General features: G+C 30.5%; 1 protein-coding gene across 1 annotated transcript; it reads left to right on the top strand.

The window, feature by feature from the left end:
* Window positions 1-6,979: 6,979 nt before the first annotated feature.
* LOC143231982 (methyltransferase-like protein 27) lies at window positions 6,980-19,181 on the top strand. The gene is made up of 6 exons (XM_076466923.1): window positions 6,980-7,112; window positions 7,828-7,973; window positions 12,079-12,201; window positions 14,616-14,754; window positions 17,737-17,829; window positions 18,650-19,181. Exons 2-6 carry the CDS (start codon window positions 7,848-7,850, stop codon window positions 18,826-18,828), a joined length of 660 nt encoding a protein of 219 aa, XP_076323038.1. The 5' UTR covers window positions 6,980-7,112; window positions 7,828-7,847; the 3' UTR covers window positions 18,829-19,181.
* The last annotated feature ends 773 nt before the right edge of the window (window positions 19,182-19,954 follow it).

The raw sequence follows: 19,954 nt of genomic DNA, 5'->3' as shown, positions 1-19,954 counted from the left end.
GCTTTTTCTCGAGTGGTGAGTTGTTACGTTTAATTGTAATAATCTAAAGGACTTTTTTTCTAAAGAAGTGTTTCAAGTTTAATATCTTTGAATGGTATTTCAGAAGCACAATTCATTGTAGCAGCAAATACGTTGTCGGATACAAAGAAAAATACTGGTTAAATGTATTAGATTTAATACATATAACGGTGTTAGTTCGTGCAGAATGTACGACTTTTGAACAAGTGGTAAATGCAGTAGAACATTCAGCTTTTTTGAGACCTGAAGAATATGAGATTACGTTTAAGGAACTATCGGATACATGAATACGTATGGATATGAGCATTCAAGGTGAGGAAACATTAGTATCAACAAGAGGAATAGCGAAAGTCAATATTCAATGTGCCACCTCAAAAATTCACTGAAAGAAAGTTAAGGAGGTGTACACAGGAACTAGAATATTTTGCGGGAACATCACGCAAATCGTCATTATCGTATGCGGTCATATTACAGTTAATAATATACGCAATGAGAATAATAATGGTCGCTTGTTGGGTATAGACTTTATAATACAGGACGTACCAGTGTCCACATGAAACATTTATTTTCTTCGATTGCTCTGCAGACCTGGGATTTGGATCCTTAATAATTCGATTTTAAGAGATAAGGAGTACTTAAAGACTATAAATCGAATTATTTATATTGAAATGAAGCTTATTAATAAATACAGTTCGAGGATTGAATGACACGAACAATTAAAACACAAATTTATAGTATATTCTAAAATGTATTCTATCCAAATAAAATCTGGCCAGGCATGGCCAAGAGGTTAAGGCGCTCAACTCGTAATCCGAGAGTCATAGGCCCGAATCCCCATCGCACCTAATATACTCGCTCCTTTCAGCCGTGAGAGCGTTATTATGTTACGGTCAATACCACTGTTCGTTGGTAAAAGAGTAGCCCAAGAATCGGCGGTGGGTGGTGATGACTAGCTGTCTTCCCTCTAATCGTACACTACTAAATTAGGAACGGCTAGCGCAGGTAGCCTTTGCGCGAAATTCAAAAGCAAACAAACAAACCGAAGAAAATCTTCAACAAAAAAAAAAAGGTTAAATATTATGAGAAGGCCGAACAAAAAACATTGAAAGAATTAAGGACTTGGAAGAACAAATAGAGAGAATAGAATATGAGATGACAGTAGATACATTCTTAAGAGCGAAGATCAAATGAGTGGTAAAAGATAAAAAAAAAGCTCTTAATACTTTTTCAAAGTTGAACATCAAAGATAGGGGAAAAATAATAAATGGTTTAGGAGATAAGGATGGTCATGCTTTAAATGACCAACAAAACCTTCTGGACTATATGACACAATGCTATACAAGACATAGATATCTTTGTCTCTGTGTCATCAACAAGGTTAAATGACTTAGACAGGTCAATGTTGGAATGTGCTATTAGTATTGTGGATATACAAAAAGCCCTAACTTCCCTTAAAACAGGCACGTCTCCTGGGAGTGATGAACTTACAGTAGAATTCTACCAGATTGTTTTGGAAAGAGTTATTAAAGAATTTCATCGGCTTGTGTCTGAAATCCACAGAAATAATACTTTACCAGAGAGTATGAAACAAGGGCTAAAAGTCCTAAAGATGGAAATCGTCAATATCTAAATATTTGACGTTTAATAACGTTGTTGAATGTTGATTACAAGGTCCTCGGTAAAATATTGGATAAACGATTATCTTTGGTCACGGATCACTTAGTTTCACTACATCGATCTGAAGGAGTAAAGATATAGAGAAATATCAGATTCAGCTATGGTTATTAGAGATGTCATTCATTATGTCCAGGATCAGAAAGAACAAGGAATTCTGTTGAAGATTGACCAATCCAAGCCATTTGATCGAGCTAATCATAAATATCTATTTGGTGAATATTTTATTCAATAGGTTAGAATATGTTATTTTGAAATATTTAGTCGTATTAAATTTAATAGTTTTTCTCAAGTCACCAATACCAATAGGTAGAGATATACATCAGGGATGTGTCTTGTCAGCCCTGTTGTACGTTTCATCAGCAGAACCGCTTCATTTCAATTTATTGAATCATGAACGTATAGAAGGAATACCTATCCAAAACAAAGATATTTGCCTTTACTGTTAGCATGGGATGACACCACAATTACTATAAATGGTGTTAGTTCTTTATTTTATGTACGAAAAATAGATAGTTGAACGTTATGAAAAAACCTCAGGATCAAAGGTCAACTGGGACATATCCAAAGGTTTATGGTTAGGCACCTTTAAAAACAAAGATCCAACCGAGGTGGTTGAATTTTCAATTTTAAAGAACCCTTTAATGGTGTTATAAACTGTGACAATGAGAAAGACATGATTGAATTTAATTGGAATAGATATTTAAATAAAGTATGAAAGGTTATCAATAGTTGATTAAGTGGAAAATTATCTTTCAAAGAAGAAGTATTAATAATTATTTAATTAATATTGTTGATCGTATGGTATGTCCTGGCTGTTATATCTATGCTTGACAAATATTTTGAAAGATTTAAAACATAAATATTACGTTTATTTTGGCACAATGGTATTCATTTGTTTTCTTGATTATAATATCCAGTGTGGCTAAATGTTGGCTTGAATTTACATGATATTAAGTTGAAGCATTACGAATTAAATGTATAAGTAATTATCTATACACTAACAAATCGTTATTTTATAAACCTTTTATGTTGTATTATCTAAATTTATATGGATATTTGAAATTAGATTGGATAGTTTTGAATGTCATATTCAGCCTAAATATATGAAAGATATGCCATAGTTTTACAAATCATTATTCTTGTATTGGTCTTAGTTAGGTAAGCCTGGTTCAATATTTCCGGAATATTTACAAAGCATTGTAGAAGAACCATTATTTTTAAATTCACACGTTTTAATGAAGCATTACTTCATAAACATTGCACATCTCGTAAAATCATTGGGTACTCCATATTTCATACAATGTAGGTTCTCACGACGCAGCTGTTTCATGTAGAGGATTTGGTCTAGGACGTATGTTATACACCGAAAGGCATTAGTGATAATATAAATATTATTTGTATAATTGTAGATTACTGTTCGAAATGTATTTCACATTATTTCAAAAGATTACGTAAAACGATGTTAAATGATGATGTAAAGTGTTTGTCAATGTCTGACCACACAGAATCTTATTGAGTGTTCTTGGTCATGAACATATGGTTACAGTTTTAATTCTGAATAGGGTTAACTTTATATAGTATGTTGAGACATACGTCACTGTCACTTTAACAAATACCTTTGAAAGTTTTTGGAATTGATTAGCACATTATTTTATTTTGGTATCAAAATAAAAAAGTTTTTGTATAATACAGTTTTGCATCATGAATATAGAGACATAAGAGCCATAGTTTATTTTTTGTTACTGAAGTTTATTTTTATAACTAAGGTACGTCAGGTTGATCTGATGCAGTACTGGTCAGTCCTAGTATTACACTATACTATTAAAAAACATTTTTTCTTACCACTAAATTCAAGTTACTCAATTCGCAGTCTGAGGAATGAGGGATTAAATCCTCATCATATCTTTCAGTAGCAAATGTGTCAAATAGTGTAGATCAACTACACGTTTTGGTGTTAAAAGAGTATTCCCACTTTGTTCTATCAGTGTTACATTAGGAACAGATAGCGCAGATAGCCCTCGTACATCTTTGCACGAATTCAAAAAAACAATCACTTCAGTTCGTGAACAGTGGTTTTGAATGTTGTACATTGTGGACTCAGTACCTATATGTGCTGTTAATTATTAGTTTCTTTGTTTAACTCTTTTCTTAAACGTAAAATATGTTAATGCAGCATTAATTGTAAAGCCAGTGTGTCCTTACAGCCGTATTAGTGCCTCTTATACCGATATCTCTTTTATATAGAAGACATAATTTTCTCTATCACAATTGTAGCTCGTATAAATCTTAGTATCACCTGTATGAGTTAAGGAAATTTTTTGCCTTAAACGTAAGTACTTGTGCTAAAACATTAAAAATTGTTTCCGTTAACACGTGCACGCTAAGTTTGTTTATGTGCACAGAGTAAAATTGTTCTTATTACTACAAACACGAACAATTAATCATACGTACGACAGCTCGTATTTAAACATATGTAGAGTAATATTGTAGATGTAAGTTTTAGCTTTGAGATATTTTCATTGTAGGAGGCTTAGTCAGTTGGGTAACGATCAACCCAAAAGAAGAAGAAGAGAAGGAAACATTCAACAATGTACTAATTGACTTAAAGGACAGTGGGAAGCGGGAAGCTGTACAAGATCCAGTTCGTGTAGAGGAGCTTTATAAAAAAGAATTTGCATTGTTTTCCGTAATGAAGAAATCGTAATATTTACAACGACCCACTATGAGCAAAAAACAACTCAAATATTACATATTATCAATATTATCAGATTAAATTTGGCGTACCTGTAGTATTAGAATTATTGTGGAAGAAGATGAAATAAAAGCTCTTTGTAAAGTTAGGACTGAGTGTAATTTTGTTGCATTATCATATTTAGTAACGAGGTTGCTTTGGAAGGTGATTTTTGCCATGCTTTCTTTTAAAGTTTTTGGTCTAAACGGGGTCGATTCTTATTACGAGCCACTATCGTGGTCCATAATGAATATAGATTATTAACGTCATCAAGAAAATTTTAATTTTTTGCGCATAAAAAATTTGTTACTTCAGTTATTACTTCAAATATAATAAAAATATCATACATCCACCCCTTTTTCAACATGTTTTGGGTAATGTTTTATAAGCATACGTCTGGTGCATTATCATAGTTTAATACTTTTTTTAATACGAGGTTTACTCTGTTGGATAACTGTCAACCCAAAGAAGGAGAAGAGAAAGAAACATTCAACAGTGTAATAACCGAATTACAGGGCAGTGGGAAGTGGGAATCTGTGCAAAATCCAGTTTCCGCAGAGGAAGTTTTAAAATAATTTTGCGTTGTTTTACGTAATGAAAAAAATTGTAATATTTGCAGAGACTTGAGTTATTTCACACTATGTAAAAAAAAATAACTCAAATATCACATATTATCAAGACTATTAAATTTAACATACCTGTGGTATTACAGTTACAGTGGAAGAAGATGAGAAGAAAAGCTCTTCTTAAGTTTATTGGTGATTGTAATTTGAATGAATTATGATATATTAACAAATTTAAGACGTGGAATTAAACTTGAGTTACTAAACAAATTACTTTCATTTTGTTTCTTAGAATATTTTTTTGCAAAACCGTTTTCGTTTAACTTTGTCTATCAAAAGAAATGTACTGTTTAAATAATTAGTTTTACAAACGATTTCCTGTTAATCTACTCTGAAAGATAATAAAAAGCCAGTGTCTGAAATCAGCTATTATTTCAAGTTAACTGTTTCGAAAAATATTAAATTTTCTTTCATTTAACTCTATTAACCTCATCCTATTAAAGTTTACAATATCTCGTAGTTAAACAATTCCTTCGTCAGATCTATTATTAAAATGAAAATAAGACTAATGAAACTATAATATATTTTACCTCTGATTTTTCTCAGATTCTACTTAGATCAACTGGAATTATCCCCTTCCCTCATATTCCAACTCTGGCAGACTAACTAACAAAAATTTCCTTAATACGATAAATAATTAAATTAAACAGAACTTGTCCACATACAGCTTGGTCATATACATAAAGTTATTCTATTATTCTTTTGGACTCGCACTTTTATCCATAACTAAATTTGTAGTAAGTTACAATACTAAATTTAATTAATGAAATATATGTTTTAGTTATTTAGGATATTAGAATGACTTAATGTGTAATATTATATATTTTTTTCAATGCTAGAAACTACTTCGCCAAATATTGACAGCTGTGAGACCATTATAATGGGAGGGATCAGTCCCACTATATTTTGGTTTAAGAGCATCCGAAGGGCTGGCGGTGAGTAAAATTTGAAATATTAAGAAATATATTTAAAAGAAAGGGTTTTATCTACAGAATTAGAGTCATATCTTAATAATGTGTTTAGTAGGTTAAATTGTAAGCGTAACATTCATTAAAGTATGCTAGAATCAAAACACTAGAGAAAGACATGTTCCTTTATAAATTAAAATCAATGATTTACATTTGTAAGTAATTCTGAAAATACAGTCACCATATTTACATACAGCCGCGTTTCTCATTCATACAAAGTGTTAATCTATATAATATTATAAGATGCATGATAATTTTATGGTGAAACAAGAACGTCACATATTAGAAAGCAACACTCGTTGAAAAAAACTCTTCCAGACATTCTAAATTAAGTTCGTAAATCAAGATTTTATATTCAATACGTAAAACAAGATTCTATATTAAATAATGCAATTATCTATATAGATAATGCAACGTTTTGCTTTATCTATGTAAAGTAAGATTCTGTATTGAGTTTATAAAATAATATACTTTATTCTGTACCTAAAACAAGTTTCTGTATTAAGTAAATAAAACAGATATGCATTAAAACATCTTTTAAATTCCACTTCTTTTAACAGAAATGTCTTAACTAATTTAAGGGGTGCAAAGTGTTATAGATAAGAATTAGGCTTAAGAAAGCGTAAGAACCCGTTCGCTGAGTGGAGAGAAGCTACATTCAAAACTACACGTGAGCAACTAGTTTTAATAAAACGTGTTTGAATATTTTGTAACAGTATATAATCCGAAAGTTTATTTTATCATCCACACATGATCTTTTTGCAATTCTACTAACTACACAGATTAAACTTAGAAATAAAAAAACACAATAGAAAAATGAAATAATAATAATACAAGGTATGCTGTTTGCTCTTTGAAATAATTATCCATAACATAATTTTTTGTTGTGTTAACTTTAATTAACACTTCCTTCTACATAACCCACTTCCTGCTCAGTCTCACCAACAACACTCATGAAGACTGACATTTATCACTTACACATAAAAAATACACACAAAAAATCTAACATAAACCTGCTACTTAATCCGCTTTCCTCTCTTGATTCGTTTACTCTGACTGGTTGCTGCTCCTGTACACAACTGATACGAGAAAGTGGTAAGTACAGCCTTCGATGTTGTCGAGTTTATTATTCTTTTTATAGTGGTAACTTTATTCCTAGTAAAGAGTAAAATAACTTTTAAAGTGTATGTTTATGAGCATTGTTGAACTCAAATAATTTATTTATTACGTGAATGAACTGTTAAAATTATTCAGTGTAGGTTGTAAGTGAGATTTATGTTGGTTCGAAGACATTGGCTGTTTTACTTTACACGTACATAAAGTAACTTAGATTCATGAAAACCTTGAGCACCACAGTTACGGTGCAACTCGAGATGAAAAGGAAAAATATCCTTGAACAAGAAAGGCATTTGTTACGTTTATCGAAGCAAGATATCAAATTCTAAGCTTTTACAAAGTTTTATATGTTAAATTGGTCTAAATAATTTTCCCTTGTGTAAAGATGTCTCCAAAATATGATAACTTTTACATTATCGACTCATGAACTTAATGTTAAAATTAATTATAAATTAAATACATCTATTTTCATCTTTAAAATTGACATAGAGTATCTTTGTTCAGTTTTATTACGTATATACTGACGTTACAAAAGTTCAGCCGAGCTAATTTTAAGAAAGCACATCAGGAAAGTCTATTTAATTAACTAGACTCATTACCAAGAAAACCTTAATGTTTGTTTTCTTTCTATTTAACTGAGTAGGTAGTTTAATATGATCGGAAGCTAAAAATTTCGTTTTGTTTCTATTTTCAGTTAAGATCTAAGTGAAAACGATGTCTGATACAAACAAGTCAAGGCGTATTAAAGACCTTGATGCATTTTTAGAAGAAAGTCTTCGTGAAAAAGAACCTGAAGAAGTTAAAAAATTTTATGACTCATGGGCAAATACATATGATGAGGTGCGTAAATCATGCTATTACAAACTTAACAACTTTAACATTTATTTAAAGAAAGATAAGCCTAAATCTAAGGCTCAACCTGCAACACGTTGTTAATATTATTTAGCTGTTAGTGTGTTATAACCGTGAAAGACGTTCTCGCTATTCGGTTAAAATAGCAGGTCTGTCATTTGGACGCTCAGACCGTGTGTCGCCTGAGATGCAGTTAAATTTAAAGATAATTCCTGATAAATCTCTTTTTTTAACACAGAACAAATCATCTAAACTTTTTGTTCATCAGATATAAATTGTGTGGCTATATTTATAATAATTCATTTGATGATGAGAATCGGTTATACTGTAAAGTAACATAACGACATTAAGGTAACGAGACATTTGTTCATGAGTGTTATGTCTTCTTATTATACTAGAGTAAGATGTTCAACAGAAAAGTAAAAAAAAAAACAACATGGGAGGTAAGATGATATTTCTAGCACAAAAAATTCTGAGCGTGTATGTGTTGTTTTTTGTTACTATCTTATCGTGCATTGATAAAGGTCACTGAGTGTTTATGTATTATAGAGTAAAGGTTCTTGACCAGAGTTCTTGATCTCAACAAACAGAAAAAAAAGTTATACTTGTGTCGTCAAACGTAATATTTCTAGTAAATAATACAATAGAACAGTACAAACATATTTGTATTCCAGACACATGACAACTTTAATAACCAAACAAACATAAAGTGTGACATCCTCACAATTGAAATACAAAGTTTATATCCTACCACAACACAGAAAAGAAACATGTATCTTGCCATATCTTAAAACCAACGTTAATGAAAAACATAGCTTCACGTAATAAATATCTCAATTCAAAAATAAATAAATGAATCAGGACAGAAAGAATCAGACAAATGTAAAACATAACAACATAATCACAATATTCCGAATTTAAACTAGAAATTCAACTACCAGCTTACAGTAATAATCAACAATAGTAATGTCCAGCTGTATCATCTAACCTAACATATTATAGCTTAATATAAGGTTTTTATTCACTTCTTATAGCATCAGATTACAAACCATGTGATCATAATCTACATAAACTTGTGGAATGTATCTATACATAACTTACATACTCTTGTGCAACATTAATGACATCTGTAGAAGATCAACCCTAAGAGAAACTGAATCAGTTTCATAAGACATAAAAAATACTCAAAACAAACGTGATTATCTAGAAGGTTATTCAGTGTTTTAAATCAAACTAAAAATTCATAGACAAATTAAACGATATAAGGAATAGTAGATGAAAGACAACCAACAACCAAATTAAAACAAAATTCACTGTCACAAACAGAAAGTTCCAACCAGCTAACACAATCAGTGATCCGAATATTATGAGCTAAATACTTACAGCATTATAATATCTTAATAGTAAAATATTTAACAACATATATCTCTATTATCCACATAGCTATAAGTAATTTTAATAATCTTACATCCACCATACACATGACAGAGTCAATATAAGGTTTTTATTCACTTCTTATAGCATGAGATTACAAACCATGTGATCATAATCTACATAAACTTGTGGAATGTATCTATACATAACTTACATACTCTTGTGCAACATTAATGACATCTGTAGAAGATCAACCCTAAGAGAAACTGAATCTTATATCCACCATACACATGACAGAGTCAAGGCAATTTCTTTCCAGGCGTTAGACTCGTTCACTGTTATGAGAACCCCTCCTCAACTTTCCATAATAAAGACGTACAGTTTGTAATACGTTTCATTCTTCAAATGTTTTCAAGGTTTAAGCTTTCATATAAAATAGTACAGAACTCTAACAGGTTGATAAAACTTGAACTGTTACCTTTATCAATACCATACTTTATTTTCAGCCATTTTATAAAAAAAAAGACATTTACTACTACATGTAGAGATATGTCAAACATATGGTAATATTACACTTACTATGTCACATCAAGAGTAATAAATAATTTAATAATTTACCACTCCAGTACGTTAACTTTATTGAATGTCAATAATCACAAAGACAAATCAGAAAGTGTTTTGTGTGAACTTACGACACTTTATTTTCACAATCTCTTAACCTGCACACTTACTACGTATAAAAAATAAACAGATGGAATCATGAAATGCACAACTGACTATGACAAATCTACTTGCTAATTCATTACACATTATCAACTACCACATCTATTTGGAGTTACGAAACGTTTGCAGCCTTCATCTAATATTGATACTAAAATACCAAATATAAAGAAATTTGATGAAACTTATTGAACCCATTAGCATGGGATGTACGTATATCAGTCTTCATTCTTAAGTCATCTTTTCATCTAGATTATTTAATAACTAATCATTATAAATAAGTCATGTGTTACGTAAAGTAGTTAACACGAAATCGTGGAACAAAATGATTCGTTCGTTCTCTTCAAATAAAGATGCCATTACCATAATTTAGAGTATATTATATTACGTTTAATATTGTTTCCTGTATATCTTTAACAGAGATCTAAAATCTATGTGAAATATAACAAAACCTTTATTATTTAATACGAGTCAATAACATAAGGGAAAGGTCATTTTACCCAACAATAACTTTCTTGCAATTTTCATAACTTCAACACTATGATCTAAATACTTCTTTCTGTGCAGTACGTGAAACCTCATGTAACTTGCTGGTAGTAATAAGTGTACACTACACCATACCGTATATATCTTGCCCACTGCAACACATGCAGTACATCAAATATACCATAACCACCACACAGTAACAGTTATACAGTACATTGTACCTCACATAACCTGCCTATAGTAAAAGGTCTACAGTCACTTTACTGTCATCAATTTAATTATTTAATACAATTAATTTAATTGTTGTTTCAATAACTTTTCTCTTCCTAAGTTTATAAAGATTCTGTATTAGTAATAACTTAAATGTTTCCAGGTTATTAAGTCTAATTAAAAATGATATAAGTTTACATTTGATGGCGACACATATTTACTTTTATTTGATATAATCTTACTTTGTCGTTGTTATTGACGAGTATTCTGGATAAAATATGTTTATCTGCACGATCAAAATATTGCTGTTGTTCTTTTCACTGTATACATGTATCGGACAATGTTTAGTTATTGCTAATACTGTATACACTATCGTCCACAGTGTGTTTCTACATGTAGACTTGATGTCTAGCTACTGATTGCGAAGTGAACAATTAGACTGCTGAACTAAAAAGGAAGTTTCTTCTTTTTGAACAAACAGACAAACATGCCTGTCAGATCAGTAGACTGGATGAATAAGTTCTGGAAGATAATACTGCTGAGCATGATACACAAGTATACCCTTTAACGAAATCACAAAACATAGAATCTATTCTTAGTAATAATAGAAGGTATAAAATCTACTTTTTGGCAAAAATAAAAAATGAAATATATTGGTTAACAAAATTACAACTAGGAACTGAAGAGATCAAGACAGAAGATACAGTTTAGCGAGAGAACAAGGGAAAAAAACAACTTACTATTAACGAAAGTACAAAATAGAATATACTAGTTAGTGAAAACACAAAACAAAACCGACTGTTTAGCGAGAGTACAAAATATAACATACCGCTTAGTGAAAGTACAAGACACATAATATACTGCATAAAGAGAGTGTAAACATACAATATACTGACTAGTAACAGTTCAAGACATAAAATGTACAGTTTAGTGAGAATGTTTAATTTAAAGTTTACTTACCACAAAGAAGACTCAGTATCAGGTATAGTGATATACAGAAGGAAATAAAGTCCGTCTTTTATTTTATTTTCAAAAATGATTTTATTTACTTTCAGTGAACGGATAGCAATAATGTGATAAGAAAACTACTAATACACATGAGTGAAGGTATACAGTTATTTTACTTTAATAATTTTGTAGGTATTTAAAAGTAGTTATTAAATGAATTATTGACCAGGGATAAATGTAAGAGCAACAACAAATCAAAATCTTCATTTAAACTAAAAGTATCTAAATCAAATAGTCATTATAACTTTAGTATCTGAGAGTTTCGTTAGGTTAATTTTAGTAGAATTTTTTGCAGGAAGTATCTCTCTTCGATTACAATGGACCCAAGTTAATGGCTAAAGAATTTGAAAAGTTGAATGTACCAAAAGATGCTAAACTCATAGATATAGCAGCTGGAACAGGTGCTTTGGGAAAGGAGGTAAGGTTTTCATTAGAACTTCTTGAAATAACACTAGCATACTTTAGTAAGAGAAATAAACAAATTATTTGCAACTTTAATACTTGAAGATAAGCTAATGTGAAATTGATTTTTAAAAAGTTGATACTGAACCATAAATATAAGCAGATAATTTTTGTAGGATCAAAGTTTTATGAATTTCTAAAATAACTATTGTATTCTGTATACTTATTGAGTGTAAAAATTAGTGGGTAGAGATTGTGTGCAATTTAAAAAGCAGTTAATTAACTTATAGCATATAATTAACTGGAAAGATATACAGCAATGATGGGCTTAAAATGTCATGCTACAATTGAGGATGTTGGCCGAATAGTTTGACCAACTTAACCAAATCACATTCGAACAAACAGTACGATATATTTATATATATAACTTAAGGTAATGATGAATGTTGTTTACTGCATTAAAAAAGAAGGTGCTATGGAATCAGGTCATCCCATAAGTAATGTCCGAAAATTTAATACAGAAAGTGCATCATAATTTCTGTCTTTATAGAAGGCTTCAATGACTAAAATATGCAGTAGGATGTGTATGAAATTGTTCAGATAAAGAAAAGAAACTAACCCAACTACACTTTTTCAGATCATTAATCAAATAAACCCTTATGAAGATGAATGTATCTGAGGAGCACATTAGGCATATAATGCTTTATGAGTTTAAAGAAAAGCAGTAGTGCAGCAGAAACTACACGAAATATTCAAGGTGTTTATGATGCAGAGTATTTCTACGAACGAAAATGTCGAAGTTAGTTTCAGAAGTTCAAATCAGGTGATTACAGCTTAAGTGATGCGCCGTGTTCAGGTCGTCCTGTAGAGTTCAACGATGACTTGCTGCTGGCTGTACTTGATGAAGATTGTGCTGTAACAGCTGAATAAATAGCACAGGAGCTTAATTCAACCCATTTAACAGTTAACCGTCATCTGCAACAGCTTCGAAAGGTGTCAAAACTTGTAAAATGGGTCCCTCATGATTTGACAAAAGTCAACCTTAGAATAAGAGTGGACATTTACACTTCTCTATACTCTCGTGAACGTAATTCACCTTGTTTAGACAGGTTAGTGACTGGAGATGAAATATGGATATTTTATAAAAATGTTAAGTGTTGCAGATTACAGCTCAGTGCAGGTAAACTGGGCTAAAGCACAGCCCAAAATGGACCTCCACCCTAGAAAAGTCTTGTTAGGTGGGATATTGTTGGTGTGATGCACTTTGAGTTGCTGCCAGTCAATGTAACGATTACATCAGGCTTTCATTGTCAACAGTTAGAGCGCTTAAATGTTGTACTGAAAGAAGAGAGACTTGCTTTGATCAATCGTAAAGTTCTTGTGTTACACCAGGATAATACATAGCCTCACACAGTAAGGATTGCATCTGCAAAGACTAAAGAGATAGATTGGGAAAAACTTCCACATCCTCCTTATTCTCCAGACCTTGCCCCATCTGATTATCATCTATTCCAAAGTTTACAAAACTATCTTGATGGAAAAGAGCTTGGAACACATGAAGATGTCAAAACTACTCTCTATACATTATTTCCCTCCAAACCCCAAGAATTTTATAGTGGCATTCAGAAGCTTGTGAATCGTTGTCAGGAAGTAATTAATAATAGTGGAACATTCATTACTGATTAAATAACATTAAAAGTGTTTGAAATCCTTTCTCTTTTCCTGAACCTAAAGTCCAACATTACTTGAGGGATTACCTGATACATAGGGCTGACGTAAGTCACAAAAAGTATCGCAGTTTGGCCTGAGAAAAACGCTTATATGACGTATTTCTTAGGCTTCATACACATTTCTAATGTTATGATCAAAACATAAATTACTTAGTTTTGTTTCGTAATGTCAAATACGCTTCAGAACAAGTGTTCCGGCCTATTACATACACTACCTATATTCTACCATACAAGTTTCACTATAGTAAAATATGATTTCCATATATGGTTTACAATTTTGAATAGCTATTTTGGTTTAATTATAAGTATTAATTGACATAAGTGTGTAATATTTCAAACACAACTCAGCATTGTCGGACTTGAATGATTTACTTTAAGACCGATATCTTATATTGTAACCTTACAATATAATTTGTAAAAAAGTAACATATTAGAGACAATATTTCATATTTATACCAGCTGACATAGCTATCAATGTTCAATATCGTTACTGATCGATCTTATAGCTTTAATACTTGACATCAGTACCGGCCGATGTAACAGTTTATTAATGATTCATGTCTTGTCTGCACTCTTTCATAATGGAATGATGTTTTAACTTTCTTTCAGTAAGTCTATTCACTATGAGTTTTGCTATATATATATTAGTAAAATTACGTAATTTATACTAAATGTAATAAACAGTTTTTACAAATTTCAGCTGAAAGCTTTGGGTTACAGCTGTATTGATGCTTTAGATGGAACTAAAGGTATGCTGGAAGTTGCAAAAAAGAAAAATATTTACAGAAATTTGTTCCAATTCTTTTTCGGTTCTGATAAAAAATCACCAATAAGCGAAGGTAAGTTACCTTTAATTGTTTTGATTATTTGAACAACAGAGCTCATAACATTTTGGTTACAAATGTTTAATACATTTTTGTCCGTAACAATAAATTAACATCGATATATAATAAGACGAATCTACCTTACATACATGGTGTTAAGAGAATGAAATTACCCACAGAAGGTGAGTGCTGGAAAGTAAGGCAGAACAAGGAAGTTCGTTTATCTAAAAACAAGAAGACTTCACTCATCAATTAGAAAAACATTTAAACATGAATTTGTGGTCTAATAGGCATAACAGAAATAAACTGAAAAGCACTTTCTCTCAGTAGTGAAAGTGTAAAGTTATACGTACCCAAACCCATTTTTTTCGACAACGAGGGCGCCATTTTCTCTTCTTACCATTTTTCTTAAATACACAACAAATCTCTTTGTGTACCATTGAAATATTGAATACTAATTCTTAGACAATAATTTATATTCTTTTTCACGCATTAATAGTACGCCATCATTGATAAAGGAATATAAAAACACCAAACGGTAAGATGAGGTTTCACCTGAGATCTAGTTGATTAATGTAGCGGATGTACACAAAATTTATATTTTGTCTGTTGATCGCATGAAAGGTGAAGAAAAATAGTAGTTTGTATGAGTTTTGGATGAAACCATCACCCCCATGATGATTCGATACAACGGGTAAAAGCGTTGTAATTATTCAAATTAGAACGTATCTAATCTAAAAGTTGCTCTTATTGTATTTTAAAATTAATCAATCAGTTTACAAGATTTCTTACTAAGTATTCATGATTATAAATAAATGTAACTAAATTAATAGAGAAATATAATATTATATAAAATAATTATTATGCAGCTTGTACTAAATGTAATGTCAAGTACCATTAAGTATAAAAGATTTACCAATCTGGGAAGTTCTTAATCCCCGATCTGCTGGTTCTCGTCCTACTACACTGATGAGAGCTAAATCCCACTATAACAGAGATAATAGTGAGCTGTGAATGTGTTGATTAGCTGTTATCCTTCCACTTTATTATATGTGAAAATCACGGACGGTTATACAGCGGTAGCTCTCGTGTTACTTTGCTTTAAAAAATCTGTTTCCCTTCATTAATATGTTTAATAAGTTATAAGTGCTTTATATAAAGAAGTAATTAAGATAAAATATTCTCACGCTATTAAAGAAACTAAGATTTGATGTAAACGTTGTCGGGCAGCTTCTATATAATTTAGGGTTTGTGAGGATCTACTACTGACACTAGTCTTAAGTTGTTTTACGTTTACTAACACCTACAATATTCATGATCTACCTGTATATTTGTTATTTTTCATATTTACTGCTTGTTTACTTCCTATGTTTACATTAATGGTGTTTTTCTATTTCTCACATATTCTATAATTTCACTATAATTTTAGTGTTTAAATTTACGTTCAAAATGAGTTCCTAATGCAAACGTTGTCAAGTTGTTCAACATAGAAGCGAAAGACAACAATTTTAGTAGGACAAGAAAAACTAAACCAGTTTTAGATTTTCTTTGTCAATCATCCTTAATAATAAATATATACACAATACTGTAAGTACTCTAAAGTCAGACTTAAACTCCCATGTCACTGATAATAATCAGATCAGTTTGATTACTGGACTTTTCGTTCTTGTTTTTTCTATTTAGTAATTCTATTTATTAATAATTCTGTGAAAACAATAATAAAAATCTAAACTGATTTTAAATTATTTGAAAGCCTTCTTACTGTCCTTTTTGTTCGTTTGGAATAAAACTAACAATATATATTAATTTCTATTAAAATAAATTATTTCTAAAACATTTATTTTATTTCAGTCATATTGTTTACTCTACGCCATCTTGTATTCTAGTTAAGTGTTTGTAGATGAAAATGTAAACCAATCACATTCATTGAAGTTACAGTTACTTAGTTTGACATTAATATATAATATTTTGAGATTTTTAATTTGTGTAATATTTCGTAGAAGTTTTTTGTTATGTATTTCAGAGCTGTTGAAATGTCTCCTTATAACCGGAGCGAAACTTTGAAATATGTGTCAATTTCAAATGTATTTAAGTTATATCAATACTAATAGCCTGATTACCAGACAATAAGATCATAAAACCTCGTAATATTTGTTGTAGTTTTTCATAGTATTTACTTTAACATTGTAAATCCTGTTGGTGTCATACTACAAATAATTATACAATTTTTAATAAATAATATTTTAATAGTACACACTTAGCTCCTCTTGGAACTGTTGAGGTAAAAGGTCATTCTGTCTAGTTGTTTATGTTATAATTTTACTAATTATACTATTAGTGAATAATACCAGCTAGTAGCAACACTCCAGAATAGTGCACTAACCTAAACCTATTATAGAGATTTGGGAGCAAAGGACGCATGTAATGTGACCTTTGTTAGCAGGACGTAAACTCACTTATTGTACACTCGTTTTCAGAACAATAAACATATCTAGTGACATCTGAAATAATTAGACGAATAACACTAACCTTACTGCTATGTTCTACAGACACTTTCAAGTTTCAAATTAATCTCACAAAAATTATTAAAGAATTTTATAATAAAACATAAAACTAGCTTATTCTCAAACATTCACACTTGCACATGTGAATGATGCTTTGAGCACACCCAAACCTTAAGCAGCGACTACAGTTAGACTACGGTATGAAACCTACACGTGTCACCAGACTTTAATTTGATCTTATTTTTATATGAAAACTTCTTCCAGTATTATGTTATAATTTCTAATCCATATTGTTAATACCTAGAAATGAGATAATAATTATTAATTTTGGATCGATTTAACCAATGCTTCTTATTTGGTGTTTATGGTTGGACTCGTTCTATTTAAACTTGTTTCTGAGTTATTTGTAGATGCATATATTTTATATTTTTTTGTTGTAAACATTGTGGCTTTTATAAAATTATTGGGTACTTCGTATTTGTTAACACTGTAGGTACTTACGACATAGCTGTTTCATGTGGAGGAATTGGTCCAGGACATATTCCATACAGTGCATTTCATGACATTCTTGCTATGGTAAAACAAGGTACGTTTCTGTTATAACTTGTAATGTTACCAATATGTTATACACCGAAAAACATCAGTGATAATATAAATGTTATTTGTATCATTGTAAATTATTGTTCAAAACGTACTTCATATTTTTTTCAATAGAAGTCACAAAACGATCTTAAATGATGATGTAAGATGTTTGTCAATGTCTATCCACACAGAATCTGACTGAGTGTTCTGGTCATAAACATATTATATCAGTTTTAATTCTGAATATGAATAAACTTTATACAGTATGTTGACACATACACCACGACCTTTTTAACGAATATCTTTGAAAGTTTTAGGAACTGATCAGCGTGTGATTTTATTTCAGTATCAAAAATGTTTGACAAAACAGTTTTAAATAATACAGTTTTGCATCACGAATATAGAGATGCAAGAGCCATAGTTTATTTTTTTGTTATTGTAACTGATTTTTATAACTAAGGTAAGCCAGACTGATCTGACATAATTCTTGTTAGTCCTAGTATAATACTATACTATTAAAAACCATTTCTTTCTAACCAATAAATTCAGGTTACTTAATTCGTATTCTGAGGAATGCAGGATTAAATCCCTGCCACCGAATATTCTCTCTCTTTCAGTAGCAGATGCATTAGAAAGTGAGAGTGAATTACACTTTTCGTTGTTAAAAGAGTAGCCCAAGAATTATCGTTCAGTAGTGTCCACTAGCTGTCTTTCCTTTGTTCTATCACTGTTTCATTAGGAACAGCTTGCGCAGATGTTTACAGTAATGTTTTAGATGTATCAGTTTGGTAAGTTTTTTTAACTTTACAATATTTTCATTATAGGAGGATTAGTCTGTTGGGTAACGATCAACCCCAAAGAAGGAGAAGAGATGGAAACATTCAACAGTTTTCTAACCGAATTAAAGGACAGTGGGAAGTGGGAAGCTGTACAAGATCCAGTTCGTGTAGAGGAGTTTTGTAAAAACGACTTTGCATTGTTTTACGTAATGAAGAAATTGTAATATTTATAAAGACCTGAAGGTTATATTACACTATGAGAAAAAAATCTACTCATATATTACAAATTATCGATATTATTCTATTAAATTTGGTATACTTATAGTATTAGAATTACAGTGGGAGATGAAATAAAAGCTTTTTGTAATTTTGTTTCATTATGACATATTATCAAATTAAAAGCATGAAAGTAGCCTAGAATAACAATGCCAACTAGTTTCAATGTATTTCTTACAATATTTTGTGTAAAACCTTTTTCGTTTAAATTTTGTTTGTGAAAGGAAATGTTAATAGTTAGTTCTTAAAACTAAATTCTGTTTATCTACTCTGCAAGGTAATAAAAAGCCAGTATTTGAAATAAGTTGTTATTTAAAATTAATTATTTATCAGTTGTTTCAACAACAACGCATTTTCTTTAACTAGCTGAATTAGACGTAATGAAAGTGTAATAGCTGTTATCTGTGACTTTTTTCAGATTCCAGTTTGGTCAACTTTGTTATTTTCATACCCCCATTTCAGGTTTCACAGATTTACTTTAACGAAAATTTCCTTAATGTGCTAAAATAAACCAACCTGAATTTGATCAGACACAGCAAGGTCATGTACAAACAGGTTTTCTTATTGTTCTGTTCGACTCAAACTTCTATCAGTATACTGAATTTGTAATGGGTTACAATATTTTATTTAATTTGTCAAATATGTATTTTAGTTATTAGCCAAGGTTACTATATATAATATTAAGTTTCATTAATATAAAACTACATTAACCAAAGTGATGGGTATGGTTCATGAAACTTTACATGAGATAGTTCTGCTTCGATACTTGGTAATTTTACTAACCAAGTCTAATCTCTTCCCATATTTTCAAATTTAGGCTTGAAAACGTCAGAGTTTTTAAATGAGGAGTTAAGATGGTCAGTCTTAGGAAGTTGGTATCTTATCTATTACTCATAATTAAAAACATTTTCTTTTAGAATTTTGTAAATTTATATCAATCAACTCGTCTGATTGACGTTATCATAGAAATAATTATGATGAATTCCTATGACACCAAAATGAATATTGAAACATATTCCATATTCACACTACAAGACTGTAAATAGTCAGCAAATAGTTTAAACATTTAACTCG

Source organism: Tachypleus tridentatus, chromosome 11 (genome assembly GCF_004210375.1).
Source record: "Tachypleus tridentatus isolate NWPU-2018 chromosome 11, ASM421037v1, whole genome shotgun sequence".
In the NCBI taxonomy this organism is placed as follows: domain Eukaryota; kingdom Metazoa; phylum Arthropoda; class Merostomata; order Xiphosura; family Limulidae; genus Tachypleus; species Tachypleus tridentatus.
Note: the sequence above shows the minus strand (reverse complement) of the source record. Positions and strands in the feature narration are given on the sequence as shown.

What these genes read in the sequence shown, in the direction of transcription:
- LOC143231982 (XM_076466923.1), top strand. Translation starts at nt 7,848, where the DNA reads ATGTCTGATACAAACAAGTCAAGGCGTATTAAAGACCTTGATGCATTT. An exon ending in CAGGTGCTTTGGGAAAGGAG is followed by an intron (nt 12,202 to 14,615) that starts GTAAGGTTTTCA and finishes TACAAATTTCAG; the next exon opens with CTGAAAGCTTTGGGTTACAG. An exon ending in AAAATCACCAATAAGCGAAG is followed by an intron (nt 14,755 to 17,736) that starts GTAAGTTACCTT and finishes TTAACACTGTAG; the next exon opens with GTACTTACGACATAGCTGTT.